General features: G+C 40.6%; 1 protein-coding gene across 1 annotated transcript in view; it reads left to right on the top strand.

Annotated features, from left to right (window-relative positions):
- PTPRT (protein tyrosine phosphatase receptor type T) overlaps positions 1–23,091 on the top strand; it is a 462,729-nt gene that overhangs the window by 209,617 nt on the left and 230,021 nt on the right. Inside the window, exon 7 of the mRNA XM_054218837.1 lies at positions 21,832–22,125. Within this exon, the coding sequence (XP_054074812.1) occupies positions 21,832–22,125 (294 nt within the window). The remainder of the gene's footprint in view (positions 1–21,831; positions 22,126–23,091) is intronic.

Here is a 23,091-nt window from a genome sequence, read left to right as displayed (position 1 = left end):
GGGGTATAAATTGCTCTAGTGAGTTCAGAGAAGGTTCCCTCCCTCCTCCTATAGACGTATCATCTAAATAGGAGGTATGGTTATATCTGTCTTTGAGATTACCAATAACTCGGTAGTGGGGCAGGATACCGCCCTGGATACACTGCTGGTCTGTGATAGCTGGACATTTATACTTTGTGCCTGGTGCTGATGGAAAGGATGTCAGACTCAAATACAGAGTATATTAAGTTGTAACAAGTTTTAGTTCATATATTCTTTATCAGTAGCAAACACCCTGGGGCACCGATCTTTTTTGTCTGCGTCCAGTCACAAGGCAGAGAGAGGATGAAACTATAGAGAAATAGGCACTATGGAGCCTAAGCAGTGAAAACGAGAAAGCGATTCCCTGTCCAATTACCCTTTATCCGCAGAGTTGTTGTTTGCAATCACTCTGCCTGGCTGTGTCATGCTGACTGGCAGGGAGATGTGGGCAGGATAAGAATGAATCTATTGCAAATAGACAGCGTTTTCTCTTTTACAATGCACTTTTAGCAATAAGTTGCATCTCCCAAAGTTGAATCAGCTTGTTCTTTACTTGCAGTTCATTTAAATGACCCCTCAAGTATTCTGGGATTTATTTCATCTCTTGCTGTCCCTTACTGTTCTCATGACAAAATTCAGGAACCGGAAATATTTAAAATAGATGTGCCATCAAAAGTAGATGTAATTTAGCTGACACAGAGAGGAATTCTAATTTTGATTTTGACTTATGTCATGGCTTGTGTTGGTTCCCACAGGGTAGTATTGGTTTTTTAGTTATCTGTCTGTCAGTACCGTCCTGAATGTATTCTGCAAAATTTTGGACTCTGCTACTCTCAAAAATTAAGAAAAAAACCCAAAAAACCCCCAAGCTCTTAATGTAAAAAATGATCTGCTGCTCTGTTCATGGGCAAGTTTTCTCCATTGCGGGGTCTATATGGAGAAGTGGTGAACAAATTCTTTGTGACACCCGCACTGGTGAAATAGGATACAATGCAAGGCATATGACTCTGGGTCACTGAAAGTTTTCACTTAGAACCATAGAATGGTTTGGGTTGGAAGGGACCTTAAAGATCATCCAGTGCCACCCCCTGCCCTGGGCAGGGACACCTCCCACCAGCCCAGCTTGCTCCAAGCCCCGTCCAACCTGGCCTTGAACCCCTCTCCAGGGATGGGGCAGCCACAGCTTCTCTGGGCAACCTGGGCCAGGGGCTCACCACCCTCACAGCAAAGAATTTCTTCCTGATATCTCATCTCAATCTCCCCTCTTTCAGTTTCAAACCATTACCCCTTGTCCTATCGCTATGCTCCCACTTAAATCACTGCTTTATGAAAAGAGGTTTTCTCCTTAAACTGTTCCTTAATTTCTTCCTGTATCTTACTTTCTTGACCAGATGGAGTAGAATTGAACTACAGGCAGCTCTGCCTTGATTCTGAGGGGGCTTTTAAAGGAAATAACAGATCATGGGAAACAATATTCTTCCTTTCTCATTTCAGCTCTTCAGAACAGATTTAGATTGCTTCATTACTAGTCCTATTTTCTTTACTCTGAGAGCTTCCTTAGAAGCTTCGTTTTCCATTTTATACCTCCACAGCGTGGAAGTTACCTTTCTACTGTCTGGATTTTAGTGTGTTTTTAACAAGAAAGTGGTAATAGAGCTGATATTTTAGAATGCTCAGACTTAGGAAATGCGCTGGGGAGGCTACTCCAAGTGCAGGAGGTTGTCTAAAACATAAGCCTTTCTAATGCTTTTTCCTTCTCATTGTTGTCATGGAGTACTTTTCAACAGCTGCCCCTTTACTGCAAATTCTGCCAGATCTTGCAAGACATCTTAAAGGCTAAAGGTCTTGCTTCCTCAGGCTGGTGCCTGTGAAAATATTTATATAAAAAAGTATTATCGTGACCACAAAATATTTATGTAAAAAAGTGTTATCATGACCACAGCTCCAACAGCAGAACCTGTTGTACTATTAAACACTGAAAAGGAACTGTTGCTGCCATATCAAATAGATGCTGCTGCTGCTCCTCACTGCTTCATCTGCTGGATATCTCTTTATCTTATTAAAGGAAATAAAACAAGCAGTCCTTTAAGCTATTACACTGTATATAAGGGACACTGAACTCTGGCAAACAACCAGAAAAGATAACCCACTAAACAAGCTGGCCTTAAAACTGTATATTACAGGCATAAATCCTGGAGTGTTCCTGCCAGTCCTTAATGCCCCGTGCAGAAAGAAAGGAAGAAGCCATGTTCTTTGGCGGTGATGGGCCTATGTAGTTCTTTATGGATGCACTCAAGGTTTGTACCAGGTCTTCCTTGTTTGGTATTTGGAAGTTCCTCGTAAGGTGAACGCGTTTGGCATTGTATATTTGGTATATAGCTGGTTGTGTGATGAGAAATGCCTAAACATTAATCATGATATACTTGACCCCAACTCTGAAGTGAGAGGGCAGAGGTCAGCACAGAATCTCTAAGTCCCTTGGGAAGAGAGGGCAGAACAGTTCCTATGGGCCCGAGAACAAATCCCCGTCCATCTTTGAGAACCTTGTAGGAAAGAGAGAACAGGATCGTATGTTTAATAGAGATGGGATGAATCATTTAGTAAGGCTAGATCCACTTTCTTGTCTGTAAATTGGACACACTGCCATGGATTAAGCAGCAACTGTAAAGACCAGGTAAGTAGGAATGGCAGAATGTAGATCTTACCTGTTTTTATTTTTTAGGCTAAAGCACATGGCAGGATTTACCACTGACAGTGAATTTTTGTGCATTACAGTGCATCATCCAATCCTGATGATGAAAAAGGGATTGGAAGTGTGTTGCATATTCGGTTTGCAATTCTTAACTGTTCCATGAGTGACTTGTCATTTGAACAATCGTAAATGATCCATGATCACATTTTCCACTGCTATTTCCAACAAATGAAGCAATAGGAGTGTATCCTGTAAATCCTATAATGCAGGTAATCTTGGGATAGATGTAATGGGAAGGTATTTTTCCCAGTATGCACCGTACTGCAGTTCTTAGCTGCTTTTATGTGTCAAATTGTATCTGTACCTTACCTAGATATGATTGTATTCAACTGTTGTGTTTGTACATCCTTCATCTGGATTCTCAGTCTTCTATAGACAGGACTTATTAAGTTTGCCTTGAAATTGGCTCTGTACAGGAGAGCTTTGGTGTCTGAGTGCTAGTTTGAGTCATAGCATTTACCTTCTGTATTACGCTAGTCTATAGTTAATTCTACTGAATAAGGTGTAGCAATGTTCTGAAAGCTGTTTTTTTTAACAAGGAACACAAGAATCCCAGGACTGCAGATTTTCTCCTCATCATATGCAGCTACTGAGCATTTTTTCTTGTTTACATGTAAGAAAATGATGCCTTCAGTTTTATTTCACAACTGCTTGCGAGATGCATATGCTATTATTATCCACATAAATTACTTTTCATTGAAAAATCTTGTGTGTAAACACAACTGAGTTTAATGTAGAGGTACTTTTAAACGAGCAATGAAGAACGAATAATTCTGATTAAGCTGACATCACATTGGGACATCTTTCATTCCAATGAATTTGAAAACAAGATAGGCTGCTCAGAGGCATGTAAGCTGGTCGTGCTGCTGCTGCTGCCCTACCTTAGCTCAGTTGCAGGAGCTTGTTGTGCTGAGAAGGTATTAGCTGTGTAGATTTTCATCACTGTGTTTTTGGTGTCTGGTTATTATGGCTCATTTAGAAAATGTTGATTCCCAGGCTTAGAATCGTAAGTCTGTACTGTGATTTCTGAGGATAGGAATTGGGCGCAATTAACCTAGCCAAGTAATTAACTGTATTAGATGAAATTTTTAAAATCTTGACTTCCATGTGCCTGTGTTCCTTTCGTGTGGTTACCTTAGATCTCTTGAAGGATTCCGCTGATTGAAGAGCCAGATACTGCTGTTACTAAATGTGTAAAGGAGGCATTGAACTTAATGAATAAAATAAAAAAAAAAAAAAAGGGGTTTGTAACATACAATTCAAGTAAAAGGCACTTAAAGGATACTTGAAAGGCCGCGTGGGTCAAGTTAGCTAATTGTGGATATTAACTTGTGGATTAAATTCTGGCCAAATAATATAGAGACAGCTTTGGATACCTGTGGGAGTGTGCCATGGGAATGCTGTGTGTGCTGCTTTCTTCATGCTCCGTTACGTTTGCCTGCTGGTTTTACACAATTAAAGCTTAGTGAAGGCCTTTGTGTACCTTACGTTGGTACGACAAACTGTACTGCAGTCTACTTTTATTTCTTCAGAATTTTTTGTTTCCTTGTGTTGAATAATGCAAAGAAATGGTTTTGTTTATTTGTTGTTTTTTTTTTTTTTTTAATCTTAATGCTTTCAGGAAGCTGGAGACCTGCTCTTAGTTTTTGCAGGTTCCTTTTGGGAGGTGTTACAAGTAGATCTTTAAAAGTCCGGATCTTTAAGAGCCATAAACCTTGTTTATACCTGTAGTGAAAACAGGCTTAAACATATAAGCGTAAATTATAGCAGTAATTCTGATGAACACATACACAAAACCATTATGAAATTTTGGCTTTCTGATGAAGAAAATCTTTAGTATACTGCAAGCACAAAATTGACAGTCTGTTTGTGGAACTACCAGCAACTGATTTAAACCCTCTCTGGCTTCACTAGGTGGGGAATTCTTTCCTAGTCCTGAGCTGTTGCAGGCTGTTGATGTGTACTTTTCCTTGAAATCTTGAGTTGTACGTGGCATTCCGAGCTGCATGTGCTCTGCAGAATCCTCAAACCAGTTCCAGTGGTTGTATGTTGTCAGTGGTAATAAGTGAACGAGCAACTTAATGAACGGAATTTGCCAGTTAACATTGAGCTTTGATGAGATGATTGTTGAAAATCAGCCAGTTCTCCTGGACCCCTCTTCTGTCCAGGACCCATGGGACTCTTCCAAGCAGAACCTTGAATGGACAAAAGTCTGTTTTCCTGACATCTAGGGTTAGGATACTGTCTGATTCCTTTCTTCTGCCTCTCAGGATCATGAACCAATGGAGGGTGTCCAGTTACCCTCTCATAAATTACACCTCTCATAAATGCAATGTGCAGAATTTCCCAGCAGAAGAAATGCTTCTCTGTGTAGCAGGGATGACAGAAGACATGGCTGCTGACCTTTCAGTTGTTCTAGTTCACGCTCTGGAATGTGAGGCCTTACCAGTCAGATCAGCTAATATGATGGACGAGGCAGCAGTCTTGTCTTTTTTTTCCTGCTTTTACCTGTTGTGGTAATGTCTCATAAAGAAGGACCTTAAACTCTTGTGGTTTAAATTTAACCACAAATCCGTAAAAGTCATTTTGGTATTGAAATCCTTTGCTGTGGAACAGAGCTTATTTGTAGCCTCCTGTGTGTTTGGTTTCCATTATAAAACACTGGGCAATGTTGCATCCTAGAGCACGCCTTATTTGAGAGGGGGTATGAAATGTTAATACTGTGATTTCCACAGGATAACAAGATCGTCTAAGTAGTAAGCAATGGACTGTAAGGACTAGAATCCAAAACTGGTGCCACAGGCAGTTAGAAGTTGTAAGTTAAAATTGCAAGAGATTGTGTAATGGATTGGCAGCTAATGCAGTACTTGAAATTCATTTGGCATTTACATGCACAGTAAATTCCAAATGAGCTCCTAAGAACCCTATAAAAAGAAAAAAGTGTGCATGAATGAACTGCTTGTTTCTCCCTGTAACGTATATCTGCTTAGTTCTAGGTTATGATGTGCCTTTGTATCATTGGGAGTTTTTTAATGTATATAAAGAGGTGATTTACATTCTTAGATAAAGTTCAGGCATTTCCAACAATATCAGAATAAGTGGACCACTGTTACCTTTGCAACTGAAGCTTGTGCGTTCTGTGTGAATTCATCTCAATTTTACTGTCCATGTTTCAGGGCAGCTTGCTTTTATGCAATGAATATTTGTAGATCCCAAGTAAAGGTAGCCACAGATTTTGTTAACAATGAAGGGAATGCCTGCCAGTTGCATGGCAGATCACGTTCAAACTGGCAGTTTGTGACAGATGCGTATGTAATGGCTCCAAATCACTGTGCGGATTCACTGTATTCCGTATTTTACTCAACTTCCAATAAGAGTTACACAAATAAATTAAAGTGCAGCTGTTGAGATCAGCAGCAGAGTTGAAGGCGTACGTATAATATAATGTATTAAAGAGCCCACGTCTTCTGGAAAACTTGAACTATATTTTGCTAGATGAAAGCAGCAGGTTTGTTTCCACCATTTGTTTTTCTTGTCTCACTTTTAATCATCAAGAACACTTCTGATCAAGCTGATTCTGGAGGGTTTTGTCACAGTTTTGGGACTGGTTCTGTATCTGTTCCATTAGTCCCAGCACACCCTTTTCTGGTTATTTCATCACTTTAACTCTCCTGGAAACAAAAATCCTGTAATGCTTTGCTTAGGGTGTGTAATACCTGTGCACGAACCAACCGTAGTTGCTCAGCAAGTCCATAATGGCTTCGGCTCAGTTCTTTGCTTTTATGAAATTATTGCACAATTCTTAAAATCAGGGTTTTGTGTAATCTTATCACAAACCATCTACGGACAACACTATTTAAAACCCTATTATTTTATCTCTGTGGCTCAGAGAGGCCAGCTTTGGACATCGGCAGTGCGTGCCTGCCAGTTTGCCTGGCTCCCCAGCAATTTCTTTTGTCTCTAGTCACTTTTTATCCAATTGGCATTGCTTGTTTTGACTGTAAGCTGCTGGCTCTGCTTTTCCCCGTATTTGTCAGGGAGTTGAGCCAGACCCTGAGAGGCAGGCTTCACTCCGCTGCCTTCCAACAACTGCGTTCACTGAGTTAGCATCCTTTCTTGACTAACTCTCTCATCATCTCCTATTTCCCTATACCCCAGGATCTAATAGAATATTCATGTTGTAGTGAAAAGTATAGGCAGCCACGCAGTGGTTTCTTTTCCCTTGCTCCAACTTTTTGTTCCTGGTCGTTGCAGAGTTTTTGACAGCCATCGGTCACCAGAATTAGGATGCTTGAAATTTGTGTGTACTCAGTCTGTAGACCTATTGTTGTTTAAACAATTCTAGAAAGCATAAAATATTTCTGCCTTGAGGATGGTGTTTTTCCTCTCTCTCCAGACTGGTTATAGCCACCTGTTCAATAGGCTTAGATTCATCAAGTCATTTTTAATCATGTTCATTGGACTGTGGAGCTGTGCCAGGGTCCTACTAAGCAACAAATGGGTTCAGAGCAGGCACAGTGCAGATTCTGTTAGAAAATAGTTCCCTCTGGTGCTGGTTCTTATCAGCTTGCCTGTGAAGGATAAGAAATCATCAACGTTCAGATTACAGGGGAACAAAAGAGCAGAAACCTGACTTATTTGCCTCACAGCGGTAATGCCACTTATTTTGGATTTGTACCAGCATAAACTAGAGAAGAATAAGGCACAAAGCCAAATAATCTTTGGATTTCTTAAATAATTAAGCAAATATACAAGGAGCTAAGCTGAGGAATGGTTTATAAATGATAGTGAAATGATCAGACGCTATTTATTAAGGCAGAGTGTTACACCATACTCTGTATCTGCCTGTTCTCAACTTGGGAGATGTTCTAGTGTTTTTAAGGATACCTTGGAAAGAGGAACTCTGAAGCAGAACGCATTTGGTTTAAATAGCCTTACGAAGCAATAGACTTCCCTGGTGCAAGTGCTTTGGGTAAAGTTTAACCTATAATATTTTTCTCTAGCTCTTGTGAAGGTCGTGATTATGTCTGATAATTCACTTCTAGTGATTTTTATTTGAGCTCCAAGGAAGGAATGTAAATTTACAAGTTCGAGCAATAAATGATTTTCTGTGACACTGAAGAAAGATCTCATTAGTTATTAACTGGAGTTTATTTGGACAGTGCAGGTCTCTGCTTGTAAAGACAGAAAATACAGAGAAAAAAATGGAGGGACTGAACACTTTACCAGGCATAAGTAGGTCAGGTCCTTTTAGAGAATTGTGCCAGGCTGTTCTTCTAGATGTTTTGTGTTGCTGTTGGTCTTGGCAGTTGCTGTGGTTCAGTGAAACACCGCAATACTGTTTCATGTTGAGATGTGTTTGAAATTGAATGTTTCACCAGGTACCTGACAGGAATTACTGACAGTACGAAAGGTGAATTTTGACCCCACGCTTAATAATTATGTATCAATAAAATCACTAAATCTTTTAGCACAGACATTCACGATGATATATATGACAGCTTATACAGAGATTTAAAATTTTCCATTGATCTGCATCAGCAGGAATTCCACGTATAGAAAGTAATCAGAAAACAAACCCGTATGTGTCCTAACTTCCATTTTTGGTATGCAGCAAATACACAGATAATCAACCTTTGATATTTTACTTCAATGTGAAAGACGCAGCTCTAGAGTTCAAAACTTAGATTTCCAAACTGTGTGGCGTTTCCTTGCTGAACTTGTTTATCCATTAACACTTCAAATCACAGCATAATGGAATCTAGCATAATGACTTTTCTACTGAGTTAAGAAGTACAGTCCTTGTACAAAGTGATGAACATTCCTTCCAAAGGAGAAAAATAATTTTGCAAGCCATAATTTGAACTCTAATATGGGAAGAAAACTTTTTGTACCTAATAGTATGTTGGTCATTTTGCATTTCAGTTGCTGATTCTTCACTTTTACAGGATGACATGTTGTTCAGGCTGCTGCTAATTGTGTGCTCACTATTATGGTAATTGACATCTCTCAATTTTGTTGTTATGACTACAAAGTACTTGGTAACAGGCTGATAATGCATAAAGACTGCAGCCTGCTTTGCTGGCTGAGAATCCTCGCTGTTTCTTTCTGTCCTGTCTGTTTGCGGGTGCCGAGTTCGAGCTGTTGGGTGTAGAGGCTGTTTGTCCAGTGCTTATCACCATCACGTTAGAGACATCCCAGCAATACAAATACTGCAGGTATGTACATACAGAAACACGTATAATCCACGTATAATCAGTAGCGGTTTCAGCTCCCACTCTGGAATAGCGTAGTGCTTAATCAGATTTTGCCTTATGTTTAGGTAGGCCAGTGATCTTGTTTCAGCCAGAAAGCATGGGTGAACTGCTGTTTCCCAATGATTCTTGCCCTGTTTGATAGCCATACTTGGGGAATACTGGTATTAGGAATTGACAGGTTGTGTAGGAAAGCTTGTATACCACTGTGCGTCCCGAAAGGGTAACCAATCATTATGATCTCAATCCTTTGTACTATTCTTCATAATGTTAAAAAAAATAAAAAATTCTTCCATGTGTTAGTAGATTTCCCATCCTCTTTTCACCCTGTTTTTAGCCTTTGCAGCACACACTGAATCTCAGGAACTTACTAAATGTATGCCTGTAGGGGACTAGAGTATGTAGAAACTCTCAACAGATTAAATCAGTAAATCCAAATTGAATCTGAGCCTTCTCATGAAAGCCCATGTTTGATTTGCATTGGTTGGGCGAATAATAATGTACTGTGAGCAGAAAATTCTGGACAGAAAGGTTTCAATGAAGAAACTACTAGAAAATTACTCTAGTCATATATGCAGGTAATGCTTGGATGTCTGCAGGTTCTGTTTTAGGATGATGTGTAGCAAAGTAAATACTCCCTCTGTTAGCTCCTCGATAAAATCTCTTAACCTACCATTTCTACTATTGCAACAGATATTTTTAGAATAGGGTTTTTCTTTGAAGGAAGTTGATCTGAGGTCTTGGTCGATACGCATAAAGCTTGGTATAATGGGAATCAGACATCGCTGCATCTCTAGATGAACAGGTTTCTGTTGCGTAACCTCAAATGCAGGATCCTGCCCGTGTAGGACCCAAGTTGACTTAATATACTGGTTTTCAGATACGGGACCCATTAAAAAAAGACTTCAGTTCTACAGTCTATATTCCAGAGGCCACATTGTAGCTCTTCCAAAAGCCTAAATAGGGTCCCAGATTTATATGGTGGTAAGAGATCTTGTTTGTATTAACTCTCAGGGGCAACACAACAGCAAGCAAGGAATATGTATATAACAAAAGAATTCCTTAACTAACTGCAGACATTCTTGGGAGTATTGGGAGACTTTCGAATGAGAAATAAAACGATAACACCCTGGATATCTGGTGGCCTCAAGTCTAGTGGAAATATCCTGTTTGCTTTTCCTTAGTTGGGCTATTAGATTTATTGGAGTGGTCTGGCGTGTTGGTTAGGGAATTGCTCCCTGTGCTTGGCCATTTTTTCCATTGTGCTGCTGCTGGGGAAATTACCAGCTCTCACTTGCCATCCCCCGTAATTTCTCTGCTATTGGCTGCTCACTTGGTTGTCAGCGCTGAGAATAGATGAGTAGAAATGTCATTCATTGTTCACCACTGTAGATTGCTGTCTTAGGCCTTCAATCTCTTGTCTTTAATGGCTACAAAATAGCTTCTTTCATACACAAAAGAGACTTTGAAATGTCTCTTTTATGCTGTTTCACAGGGCAGGTTGTGATACAAGGTTAAGACTCTTGAAATAAAATGGGGTTTATCAGACATGAAGTTCGTGGTGTCAGCCGGCATGACTTCTCAACGGTCTGCAAGTGTAGTGGCCCATTAAAACTGTACGCGTATTGTATGGGTTCAGTCTACATGGATCCTCATGTTCCAAACCAAACCATACTTCAAGAAAAGAGAAAAGACAGAAAATAAATTGAATGTCATTTGCATTGTCTCTAAATTAGGAAGACTTTTAGGTTTATCTACATAATGTCAGATACTTTTGAACTGTAACATTTTAGTAGAGGGAAGATCACGGTCCAAAGCCCTGTTCAACTGATGTTAAAGGTAAAATGGAATAAGCAGAGAAAGTATTTTTTTGAAAAAATTCCTCATATTATTGGTGGATATTTAGGGTTAATAGGATTGACTGTCAGGTATTCTGTCAGCTACATTCAGAAGTAGAAAGTTTGTTCTTTCGTGAAAAAAATATAGTTGGCATGTGTAAGTATTAATGTAAACATTCAGTATTGGGAGCATACCTCTGTGTCACAGGCAGGCTTTCTTCTTTTGTGCATAGTTTACGCTAACCAGAGAGACTGGCATGTGACTTAAGGGTTGAAGAGACCCCTTTATGTTCTGGAAATTGCCACGAAGCTTCAAGTTGTTCTTCCTAATGTCTATCGTGCTTGACAACCTGTTTCTTTTTGCCACCAGAAGCAAAGATTCTTGCCATACTGACATTTTAATAAATAATTAGATTGCTCCTATAGCTGTATAAGCAGTGAGGCTTTAGTGGCAGCAAAATAGTTAGTGGCAGCAACTTGGCTCTTTTTCACACTTCGTGTATTTGTTGTCAGTAAAAGCGGAAGGGCAATTAATCTCTGTGTTGAATTTCTGAGATGAAAAGTGCTACTTTAGACGTAAACCATAGTACAATTTACGTAGGTGTTACTACTGTGAATGTTTTGGAATCTCCATAAGGAATATTTAAATGTCATTGATATCCAGCTATTCAAGTAGTTTCTCTAGGTTTCCTAGGGTGTACATCAATGCTTGCTCCCAGTGAAAGAAGTAAAGAGATAAAACTTAAATTTGAATGAAGCACGGCTATGCTAACAGCAAAGCCTGCTCTTCCCTCGTGCTAACCATGTTCCTCACGGTCTGCCCGACTATGTCATTTCAGCCAGTCAAGGCAGGAGGAGTGACTTCCTGAAATGAGCACTTGGCAAAGTTCCTTTTAAAATTAGTCAGTTCTGATTCATCCAAGTTCCGTATGACCACTGAGATCTGAACTTGTGTTCTTGCTCGGATTAATATCGCGAAAACATCACTCGGGTGCTGGCACTCAGGTGGCCGTCCACTCTGAGACTTAGTTGCCTGGATAGTTTGTTTGATGCTGCTTCATGTGATACAGGTACCTTGGTGGAAAAGTTCCTGGGGTGCTGCTTTAGTGGCGTGTCTCCACCATGGTGGCTTCCTGAGGTCCCTCTTGGCGTGTTTGCTGTGGACTATTACAGCGTCAGCTTTTTAGAGGCTGTGGCAGATTTGACTTGCCTCCTCATGGTCAAATGTGGTAAGTGTTTTTCACAGATCTGTCATGGGAAAACAAATGCTTAAATGAGAACGTTTTGCTTTATGGGCCGAAAGAGCTTAAATTTGTTTGTCAAGCCTGGCATACGCTTCTTTGTAGGGGGTCATAAAGTCTGTAGGCTGGAACACAAGACTATGTTCAGTCTCTGGCCCTACAGCCATCCCTTAATCATTATTTCCAGTTATAAAACAACATACTTATACTTGCTTCACCAGTATGTTGTGAGGATTAACTGTGGTCGATTCCTTGAAATGCACTGTGTGTGCACGCACCATGGCCTCGCTCTTTAAGCTGACCCAGCTCTGGGCTTTGCAAGAAGAGAGATCGGTATCAATGGGGCAGCAGCAGAATGGCCGTTGTTGAGTCTACAAGTCTCCACCATGGTGGTCTCTCATGTTTAAACTCCAGGAGAACAGTTGCCTCAGTTCTCCTTACTGTTCTTCATCTGTTCTGCCCATCTTTAGGTGGTGGACAGCGAGGTAAAGGGCAATGGGATGTTTAATTCCCCACTTTGCGTTAAACAAAATGAAGAATCCTGCCTCAGGCTTTTCCTGCAAACCTAGCAGGTTGCTATGGATTAAGCTACTTAATCAATCCAGACAAACCATTCCATGCTGCTTCATAGGAGTCAATACCTCCAGTCACTTGCCATTTCAGCAGCTTAGAGACTAACGATCCTTCATTCTGCGGACAGAGATGTGGCAGAAAGCAAAAGTCGCTAAATAGCCTCTATAGACGAAGCTATAAAATTTTGTTGCCTTCATCCTTTCCCACCATCATAAGCTGGTAGCATAGCAACTGATGAAGGTGCTTGAACTTGAGTTGACCTGAAATTACATGTTTCACGGTTTATGTGTTTATTCCCGCCTTTCTACATTTTTTTGCTGCTTGTTGAGTTTACATTTCTAGTCCCTATGGGAGATTAGCAGCTTGTTCATGCAGAAAGCCGAAATAGATTTAATAACACATGATATATGAGCTTAAGTAGTCTACGGAGTTAGAAACAGGAGAGAGAGCTAAAGCTGGCCCTGACTACTGACTGGTGGAGAGGACTGTCTTCTTGATAGCATGCGGATGCAGTTTTCCATATCTTTGTACAGACTTGGTGGAGCCATAAGAAAGAAGAGCCTCCCATAGATTGATGTTTCAAATCGTAGTGTTACAGAATTGGCTGTTAAAGGAAGCAGCGTAGAGTGTAAATCCGCTCAGATTACAGTGACCCTGGGACTTCTCACATGGGGGAGAGAGCGCGCTTAGACACAGGTTCAGGAGTAACCTGCAACTTGAATGACTGTCGGTGCATGCACAGGTGCAGCAATTTCTCGTGGAGAAATTGGTATGTTTTCACCAGAGTTTGTGGAAAGATCCAGTATTTTCATCTTCCTTGTTGAAGGAGAGGTGATGCTCAGTTTTATAGTTCGTGATGCTTTTATGATTACTGCATTCAGATCCGTGTCTTACGTTAAACCCTACCTTGGTTTTCTTCATAGGTCATTTCAAGACTAATATGAAATATTAGTCTGTGCATATCTGATGCGTCTGTCATCAAGGGCAAGCTCCAAGAAATGAGGGAAGCAGAAAAAAAATAAAAATTATTAATTATTGTGTGAAGAAAATAAGTCAAGGACGAGTTTAGAGAATAGGACTTGGTTCAAGCATGCTGGACGTGCTCCTGGAGGAGCAAAATGGAGCAGTTAGATGCTGATTAGAGAAAGTCATGGTCTTTTTATTTTTACTGGTTTTTTTGGTCAAATGAAAACTGAACCTTTTTTTCCTGTATGTGACACAATCTCAACAGATAGGGCTAAGATGCTGCAGCCTCAGAACAGTCTTAGTAAGAGAATGAAATTCTTTCTTTGACAAGCACTATAAGTATTGAATTATTAAATCAAAGGGCATCGCTGTCACCAGTGCATGCTCTGGCTGCATATATAAAAGGGAAGTGAGTTGTGCTTATCATTTCCAGAGAAAAACATAATCATTTGTCTTCATGTGATCATTTTAGACTGCAGCACCTGAGTTCTGCTGCCCTGAATTGAGGGTATTCAGAGAGCATTCAAAGAGCGTACAGGTGCTCAGTATTATTTCTTGCCAGGCAGTTCTTTGCGCAGCTTGCTTTGTGGCTACCACCCACAATAGGCCAACTGGTTTGATACCTCACTGTATTTCACACTGAAGGCCAGGCACTGAGAAAATAAGAGTAAGGAGGCAAAATGCATCTCACCTAAATATTAATGCCAGAAGAGGGAGGGATCAGGGAGCAGTTAATTTTATCTCTCTTAGATATGTACCTTAAGATGAGTTGTACTTCTCTGAAATTGTCCATTTCTCTCTATTGGCTATAAAGGGAACCTGAGATCACTAATACAGGCTTGGATGTGTCGAAGGTACATAGGAAAAGCCAAGGTATTGGTAATCAGCTTGTGGATGCCCAACTTCTTAATGCACAGAATTCTTTGTGTTGGGCCTCTTGTGGTTCATGAAAGAGCGCTGTAAACAGAATGTTGTTCCATAACCATGTCATTCCATAAGCAACATGAAGAAGCATGCTACTGCTCTTGTTCATGATGTCATTTTGTAGCTATTTTGCAGTTGAAAAACTCAGTAAATTGCATGCACTTTAAAAATGAGAGTTAATTGTCCGTGATTCCCAATCCTGGGGAGCTTGTCATTCTTAGAGATTACCTAGGGAGACTGCCTGCGCGCTGTACGGGGTAGCACTCCTGTCCATGGGAAGATGGGTTGCCTTCTAGCACTTGGTGCACAAGACTCATGAATGCAGCACTGGAGACTCCTGCATAGCAATACCGAGCCATTACGGAGCCACGGGAGAGTCTATAGGCACCTTTTTTTCCTCTTTTACAGTACAAATGGTGACTCAAAGAGAAGCATTCAGTTCTAATCTATGTGAGTTCTTGTAATAAGCTTTACAATTAGAACACAGAGTCTTCCATCTAATTCACTTAATTTACGCTGGGAAATGAGATACTGTTCAACTAATCCGATGCCATTTTCTTCTTTATTAGGGAATGAAAGCATCCTCTGAGGCTCTGGTGGGATTCAGGCTAAGCTTCTAAGACACAAACAGTGTGAAATGCTAATGAAATAGTATGCTACTGTAATTCCCACTTGTTATCTGGTCCCCCTCCCCTTTAACCTATAACATGGTTAGATATAGGGAGGCAGTGGGCCCGTACCACCTTTTTGTGGTCTCAGGGCGACTTTATACGTTTTTGTTTGGCAGGATGACACTAATACAGATGATTTTTCTTCAGCCAGGGTTTGTTCCAGCTGTCTTGCATGGTGACTGCAGTGCTTTTAGGAAATGGTTAAGAGGTTTTGTGTTGCTTTATAGTAACTCCTGTAAGCATTGCTGTGTTCTGCTCTTGAAACCTAGGCAGCCCAGTTGCTTAATTTAGAACACGTGTATTCAAATCACCAAGGAGCATTTCCACTGCTTCTTAAGGGGAAAATACATAGTGTGTGTTCTTCATTTTCATCAGGCTGCAGCAAGTTCTGCCTTTGTATAGAAGTACTACACCTACACTGTTGTGAGATGTAAAGGGAATAGTCTGTAGTCTTTGAATTTTGGGTTTTTGGGAGTGTCAGAAGACAAGCATTCTGCCAAATATTGGCTTTCTTGCTCCAATGGCTTTCTCTGGTGATATTGATTGCCGTCCCCTGAGATCCGCTCGTCTCTTGTTTTTCATTGCTGTTGTGATGATTCTTTGACCACTTCACTCAATTCTTTCACATCTTTCTGGATCATTTTTATTTTCTCCCCCACTTCTTGTACGTGAAATGTATGGCAAGTCCCTTGTAGACAGAAGCATTATCTCTTAAGGGAAAAGTGAGAGAAAAAAGCATATGACGTGCTGTGACAAACAAGTATTCTGTATCACAGAGTACTAAAGTTACTTATCACTGTGTTAGTAAATTCTGTGTTGGGGAGAAGCATCGGATGGAGAGTGCTGACACTAAATTTGCTAACCCTTAGAACAATATAGCAGTAGCTAAATGCAGCCCCCCACTTACTGCTCCGGTGTCGTAGCTCTTTAGCTAAATAACCAACCTGCCACAAGCTAAAAGGGTAAATTTCCATTTTGGTCTGTCAGTCTTTGATTACTAAGCACATAAGCATCTGTGGCTGATGGTTCATGAGATGAATGCGGTGTTGATCTCAACGGGGACAAGAACAGACTTGTGTATTTATGGGGCTGCATCACACAGTATGGGAATGCTCACGGAGGGTAAGAGCTTAAACTTTGCCATGTAAGGGTGATGTTTGCCTGCTGGGCCTGTTTCATAATGGGATGCAAAACCAACAGTAAAGGCTTTTGCACCTGTGAATTCTATAAATCTGTGAAACCACTGTTGGTTCTGTAGGCTGTAGAAATCCTGAATCTTGCTCTTCTCTCACTTTCCTGGATTTTGGCTTTTATTAAATATTCCAAGTTGTTGATTTCAGAATTGGTTCTGGGCACTTTTCTTTGGGAGTAGACAGACTAGCTGGTGCAATTTACCCATCCAGGTGAATTAATGAAGCACTTTATTAATGCCACTGGCACACTCTTCCAACATGGTTGACATTACTGCTGTCAGCCTGTTACATTACTGTGAGACAGATCTGAATGCCTCTCATTTAGACAAAAAACTATTAGTACAGTGTCAGCACAGTGAAATAGTCTCATGCTAAATATTGTAAAATCTTTGTGCCGTTTCTTTGTGCAATAGATGGAACTGGAAGTTCGGACAATCACTGGAAAACAAAATTCGACTGCTGCATTTATTACAGAAGTAGGAAGTGGGCTAATAAGCAATGCCAATACTGTCATTCAGAGCTCAGACTGCTTATTGCTATGGTGTAAAGCTAGAAGGGGGACTCGTGGATGCTGCTCAGACAGTCAAGTGAATCTCCAATAGCCTGCAATGAGGTGTGCAAAACAGTTGTGCAAAGGTGACAAATTCTGCCTAAAGGATGAAGGGGCAAAAAATAAGAACGCAGACATTTTAACGTGATTCCATCTTTTCTTAAAAGAGCAGAGTTTGCCTTCTTAAATGCAAATGTAAGTACCTATGTTCTCAATAGCTTTGTAATTGTAACAGTCTGTGACTATTGTGTAGAAAATTATACAAATATGTTTTTTTCTGTAGTTTTTGCTTTAAAAAGTTCTGAGAAGCTTGAAATGTGCTTTGCTTGCCTTCCAGTCCTATCCTTATCCATTTGGCAAGCACAGTCCGCAGCTGCTCATTTAGGACACTGTGAGAAAAGCTTACAGTCCCCATTAGTAGGGGAAATAAGCAGCATCATGTTTGAAAACACAGATCCTGCTTGTCAGGCAAATGTCTTTTGATAGCAGCTCCCATCCCCACCTCTTCAACCCCCAAAGAATAAAAAAAACCACTGTGTCTCTTCTGATGTTATTTTTCGAACCTGTGCTGTATGTTGTATGCACGTGAGAAAACAAAGCAGGGCTGTGTGTGTGCCTGTTGCGATTACCTTCCTGCTGCTCTGGATCTGGCTGTGTGTGGGGCACGCTCTGCTGAGGTTCTGGAAGGACCTGCAGGGCCATCAAGCAGTGTGAAAGGTACAAACTGGGTGGCCCAGCCAGATACAAACCTCCATTCCTCCTCGATTTAACAGGTGTGTCAGCCTTTTCGGGGTCCGCTCAGGTTTTGTTTCCTGGTTCTCTTCAGTCCTGAAATGAGAGCTTATTTCAGTGTTTGAGGGAGTCATGTTAGGAATTTCACATATTGGCATGATTATTCAGCACCAAAAAAAAGGTACAGATTAGCACTCAGAAACAGACTTGTAAAATTTTGCGATATACTGATGTTTTGTACAGTTGGGGGTTCTTTTTGTCTGAAACCATCCATAGGCCAACAAATGCAAATAAGAGCTCATGGTTTTCTTGGCTGGGCATTTTATCAGATGATGTTATGAACAAGGAAGGAATTTTCAAAAAAACTTAAAGCTTTATTCATACAAAATCCGTAGCTGAGGCGGTTTATCCAGATATTTTAAGATTAAATATTTTGTAATTCCTTTTCCTTATGGATTATTTCACAGGAGAGAGTGAAAACGGTTGATAGGGATTTCTCTCTCACATTTCAGTCTTCCCAGTTGCATCTGAAGGATGCATGGAACCATTGTTTTTCCATCATCTAACAGTTGCTTAGAATTGCCTTGCTTAGAAAATCACAGAGAAATATTCCAGTAGTAGAGCAGAAACACTCAGGAGCAGTTGCCAAAGGGTGAAATACATATGTTTTCCACAATAGCTGGAAAATATAGTATTGTTGGCACCAAGCCTGTTAGAGTTCAAGGAGCATCTGGACAATGCTCTTAATCATATGGCTTAGTTTTAGGTAGTCTTGTGAGGAGCAGGGAGTTGGACTCAATGGTCCTTATGGGTCCCTTCCACCTTGAGATATTCTATGATTCTATTTGGTCTTTTTTTGGTCCTTCTTGTTAGTTTTGTTTTCTCACGCTCTTTGCACTGCTAAACTGTCTGTTGTTTTAAAGCCCTAACTGTGTTCAGTCTTCCCAGCTGTGGACCACAGCTGTATTGCCTCTTCTAATGGGAGGAGAAAGGCTCACCCCAAATTCCCGTGGTGGCTGCACAAGGGGACCTGCTTTGCGCATACAATAAAATTTACTCGTGTTCAGTAACTCCCTTTTTGAACTTGTGCCACAGCGGTATTTTATTTCCTTGAAAGAGTGCACCCAGGAGCCCCATTTTTCTGTGTCCTTCCTGAGTCTGGGATTCAGCCTAAATATCATCCCAGTTGCAGTGAGCCAGTTCCTGATGTCCCTGTTCCTGGGGAGCCTGCGGCTTTCTCCTCTGTGCCCACAGGAGGAGGGACCACGGCTGAAAGGGAGTGACAAGCTGGACAAAGCTTGCAATATAAAATACTGTCTGCATCAAATGGGGCTTAAAATATGGTTGATCACAATTAGATGTGGACAAGGCCAATCTGTAACCATGTTTATTTAATCAAGATCACGTAGAGATTTTAATTAAAATAGTGAGCTCATAACATCAGGCTGGTCATCTGTAACTGACAAGTGTGTTTAGTTACAAAGGGCAAAAAATGGTCCTTATCGATGTGCTAGTTTTGCTAATTAATGGGTAACTTGTTTAAATCACTCACAGTAATTTGGCACAGAGTGATATTAAAAAACTTGCTTCTTGTCCAGTTGGTGCCAGTGGGAAAGAGCCCATTATTTTCAGTGAGGTGGTATTGAGCCTTGAATGATTGCTGTAACGGCTGCTTAGCTCAGTTTCTTAAATTTGGAAAATGGGAGCAGCAGTTTAAGCTTCTAATTTTCTGATACTCTTGCGGCATCTGTTTTTCAAATGATACTTCAAAAGGGGAAAATTAACAGGGGGAAGAAAGGGAAAACCACCATCACTTTTTTTGGGGGTGTGTGTTTAGATTTGGCCTAAAATAAAGAGAGATGACAGTGATGCTGGGTGTCATCTTAACTTAAATCAGTTTGGCAATAGTAGTTTCTAAACTTGCTAGATGAGACTTTCGTGTCGGTCTTGCAGGACAAAATGCTGTATTAATTAAGCTCAGTCCTGTAAATCTCTTCCTACTTGCAATCAAATCCCAGAGTAACCTGGATCATGTTGCTATTGAAGTCTACAGCCCAGGAGAATGGAGTTTAATATTCCATTTGTCTTATGTTCGGCTATGATGTGACTTGTAAGATGTCATTTTTTGCATTGGGAATAAAAACCACTGTTTATCTTTTAATTGTCTCGCACCAAGAAAAAAGTAATATACTATTTGTTATTTATAATAGCTTGATTTTTTTAATGAATATGCATCTACATGCATTTCTTGAAAACACATTTCTTGGAGAAGTAACCTTCCTAAGTCAAAACGTAATCAGCCTGACATTTCATATCTGTAGGAGATTCTGGCAGGAGTTAGGGGAACAGTGCAAAATAAAGGCAGAAACAAACATTCCACAAAGACTTGGTTCATGACACTATTTTTTGTTCATGTTGGATACCTGCTACAATTACAATTTGCATTGCTTTTTTTTTTCCCCAGAGGTACAATGCACAGCTACTGCAGTCAATCTCAAGGAGATGGCATGGTTCAGTGTAATTAGTTAGCCAGAGGAAATGAAATTAAGTAACATTTCTGTTGATCATCATTTTGTATAATAATGGTTTCTGTGCAGTTGTTTCTTTTCACTGAGCAGACGTTAACCTGCAAGACTTCTCCAGAGGGAAAAGTCCCATCTTCTTCCCATTATGTGGCGCTCAAACTCCTGTCTTCCACATTTCTGGGGGTGCGGGATTCTTCCAGTTCTCTCGGTTCTTTGAGGAATCACTTTTAAGAGGGGTTTAGAATTACTCTCACAGAACTCTGAAATTAATGTCATGCTGTAACATTTATAGGTTTCTTTTTCTGAGACAGAGATGTCCTTTTCGTCACCTTATTTTCACAAGAGAATAGAGTTTGTGTCCTCTGGGCTGAGGGCAAATCACGTTAGAGTGTGACAGAGGGGAAGCTAGATGAGATTAAAGAAATCACTCATAATCTTGCACAGTTCAGCTCAGGTTTTCAAAACCACAAGGCATATGCTATTCGTGTGGCTTCCAATATGCAAGTGTTATTTATGCACTGATGGGGGGGGAATAAAAATCAGGCAGGCAGCCAGAGCCCTGTAGATTTTCTTTTTGTAGCTTTCATCAAAGGGTGCTGCTGAGATGCCTTTTATTGGCTCACTTTTCTTTTTATCACAGAGGTGATAGTCAGCGGCCGGGTTCCTGCCTCCTCATGATGCTTTTCAGACATCGAGGCACTCTTAGAGTCTCATGCAGACTTTGCTTGAGTACCGCTGCTCATGAAGTTAAGCAAACTTTGCAATCAAACATGGCAGGAGGTGTTGGTTCACTGGTGCCTTAGAGCTTTTCTTGGTTCTGAGCTACCAAGAGCCCCCGTTAGAGTCAGTTCTAGCAGCATCCTGACTGCTGCTATCACTGACCACGGGAAGGTCCCTAGTGTTTAAATTTGGCAGTATTTTCTCAGACACACAGCCAGTGCTTTGATTAAAAAAAAAAATAATCCTATTTTTGACCTTTATTTTGCTTGGTAAAATCACAAAATGAACAAGTGATTTGAGTTTTCCACTCCTTGCTAATTGTGTCGTGTTAAGCGTTACACTTTGGCTGAACCACGGTAGCATGATCAATGACTGTGATATTCTGCCACGGCGGGTCGCAGGGCAGAGGAAAAGCTCTCGTACTGGAGCCTTTTTAAACATGGTATATGCTAAGTGCACTCAGTCTTTTTCATTTAAGACTTCTTTTCTCCCTCACTCTCCAAGATTATATTAACCGCTATTGCTTATATGCTTAGAGAGGAAATAAGTATAAACCTTCTGATCTTTGAAAGTGACTTTTGTGTTTTATTTTAAAAAGTAGTTGCTTTGTGGTTACTGTATTTTTTGCAGGTGTTTCTGAATTGGTAATGCTATCCCCAGTGTATGGGGGCTGAATTATTAGTGCAAATAAAAGCCAAATTCTTTTCAGTAACAGATTAAATTCTTATGAAAGATTTGGTAAATGAAAGGAGAAACTATGCCTGTGTACCGAAAAGATTTTCGGACAGCCTTGCTATACAGATACATAGTGGAAATTCAATCCTTTTGACAAAATTGTCTCAGGCCTCTCATGATTTCTTTTTGTCTACAGAACCCCCAACTCCTATCGCCCCTCCGGAGCTGCTGGCTGTCGGAGCCACGTACCTGTGGATCAAACCCAATGCCAACTCCATCATTGGAGATGGGCCCATCATACTGAAAGAGGTGGAGTATCGGACGACCACTGGGAATTGGGCAGAAACGCACATTGTAGACTCTCCTAATTATAAACTGTGGCATTTGGATCCTGATGTGGAGTATGAGATCAGAGTGCTGCTCACTCGCCCTGGAGAAGGAGGCACAGGCCCCCCTGGACCACCACTCACCACGAGAACAAAATGTGCAGGTAGGGTGTCTGCTGCTTTCCAGTCCGGCACAGATGTTTTGCTTCGCTTACTAACACGTTAACAAATGGTTGTCCACACATCCTTATTGTAGATGTGCTTCGTCAGTCATCTGAATCGACATTATGAATTTTCATATATCCTGGAATACTTTACTTTTTATTCCATAGGCAAGTGTTTACGAAACTGTTGTTTTTATGAATGTAGCATATTTGCCAAACTTTCTGCTACAGTGTATGGCTGCTTTCTGTTGAAATGGGCGAGCAGATGAGAGTTTGCCAACCAATTCTCCGGTAGGCAAATTGTCCTTAAGACTTGTCTGTTGTAAAATTTTCACCCTTTAAATGTGTAACAAAATATCTGTTGTTCTTAGGTAATGGTTGTGGGCATTGGTTATTAACAAACTGACAGTGCTATTGATTTATGAGTGCAGTGTGGTGAAGCAGTAAGTGTTTAGTTTTTAAAATACATTTTTGTATTCCATGTGCTGGAACCGATTCTTCTCCTCACTTCTGACAAAGAAACCTGTTCAAACACTGTGCAGTGTCTTCCCTTTGTCTTTCATATTGGAAAAGATCAATTTTGATCCAGGGACAGCAAAAGTCTATCTTCTTTCTAACCCATGTTGGCCTTTCCAGGAAAAACTAAAGGATCATGTTCCTTATGTTCCAGATATATCGGCTGTTCATCTTGTTTTCATACATTAATCATTAGCCATTAAGGGAAATCAAACTCTGTTCCTTGCAAGGGGATGAACAAAGCAGTTTTCTACCTTTCTAGCAGTTTTTTTGCACCACACAACTGTCTTCCCAAGGTTTTAATTTTTGCAATTTTTGCAAGGTCGTTACTGTGGTGTGAACAAAGGCCAGAGGCTAAAAGGCTGCTCTGCTTTTTTACAACCTTCCTTCCCTCCCCACAAATTAGTGGTTTACAGCAAGTGGATTTACATAGTGGAGAGCTTATACAAA

The sequence above is a fragment of the Rissa tridactyla genome, chromosome 12, assembly GCF_028500815.1.
Source record: "Rissa tridactyla isolate bRisTri1 chromosome 12, bRisTri1.patW.cur.20221130, whole genome shotgun sequence".
NCBI lineage: Eukaryota > Metazoa > Chordata > Aves > Charadriiformes > Laridae > Rissa > Rissa tridactyla.
The sequence above is the reverse complement of the archived record's forward strand: the minus strand, read 5'-3'. Positions and strand labels throughout refer to the sequence as shown.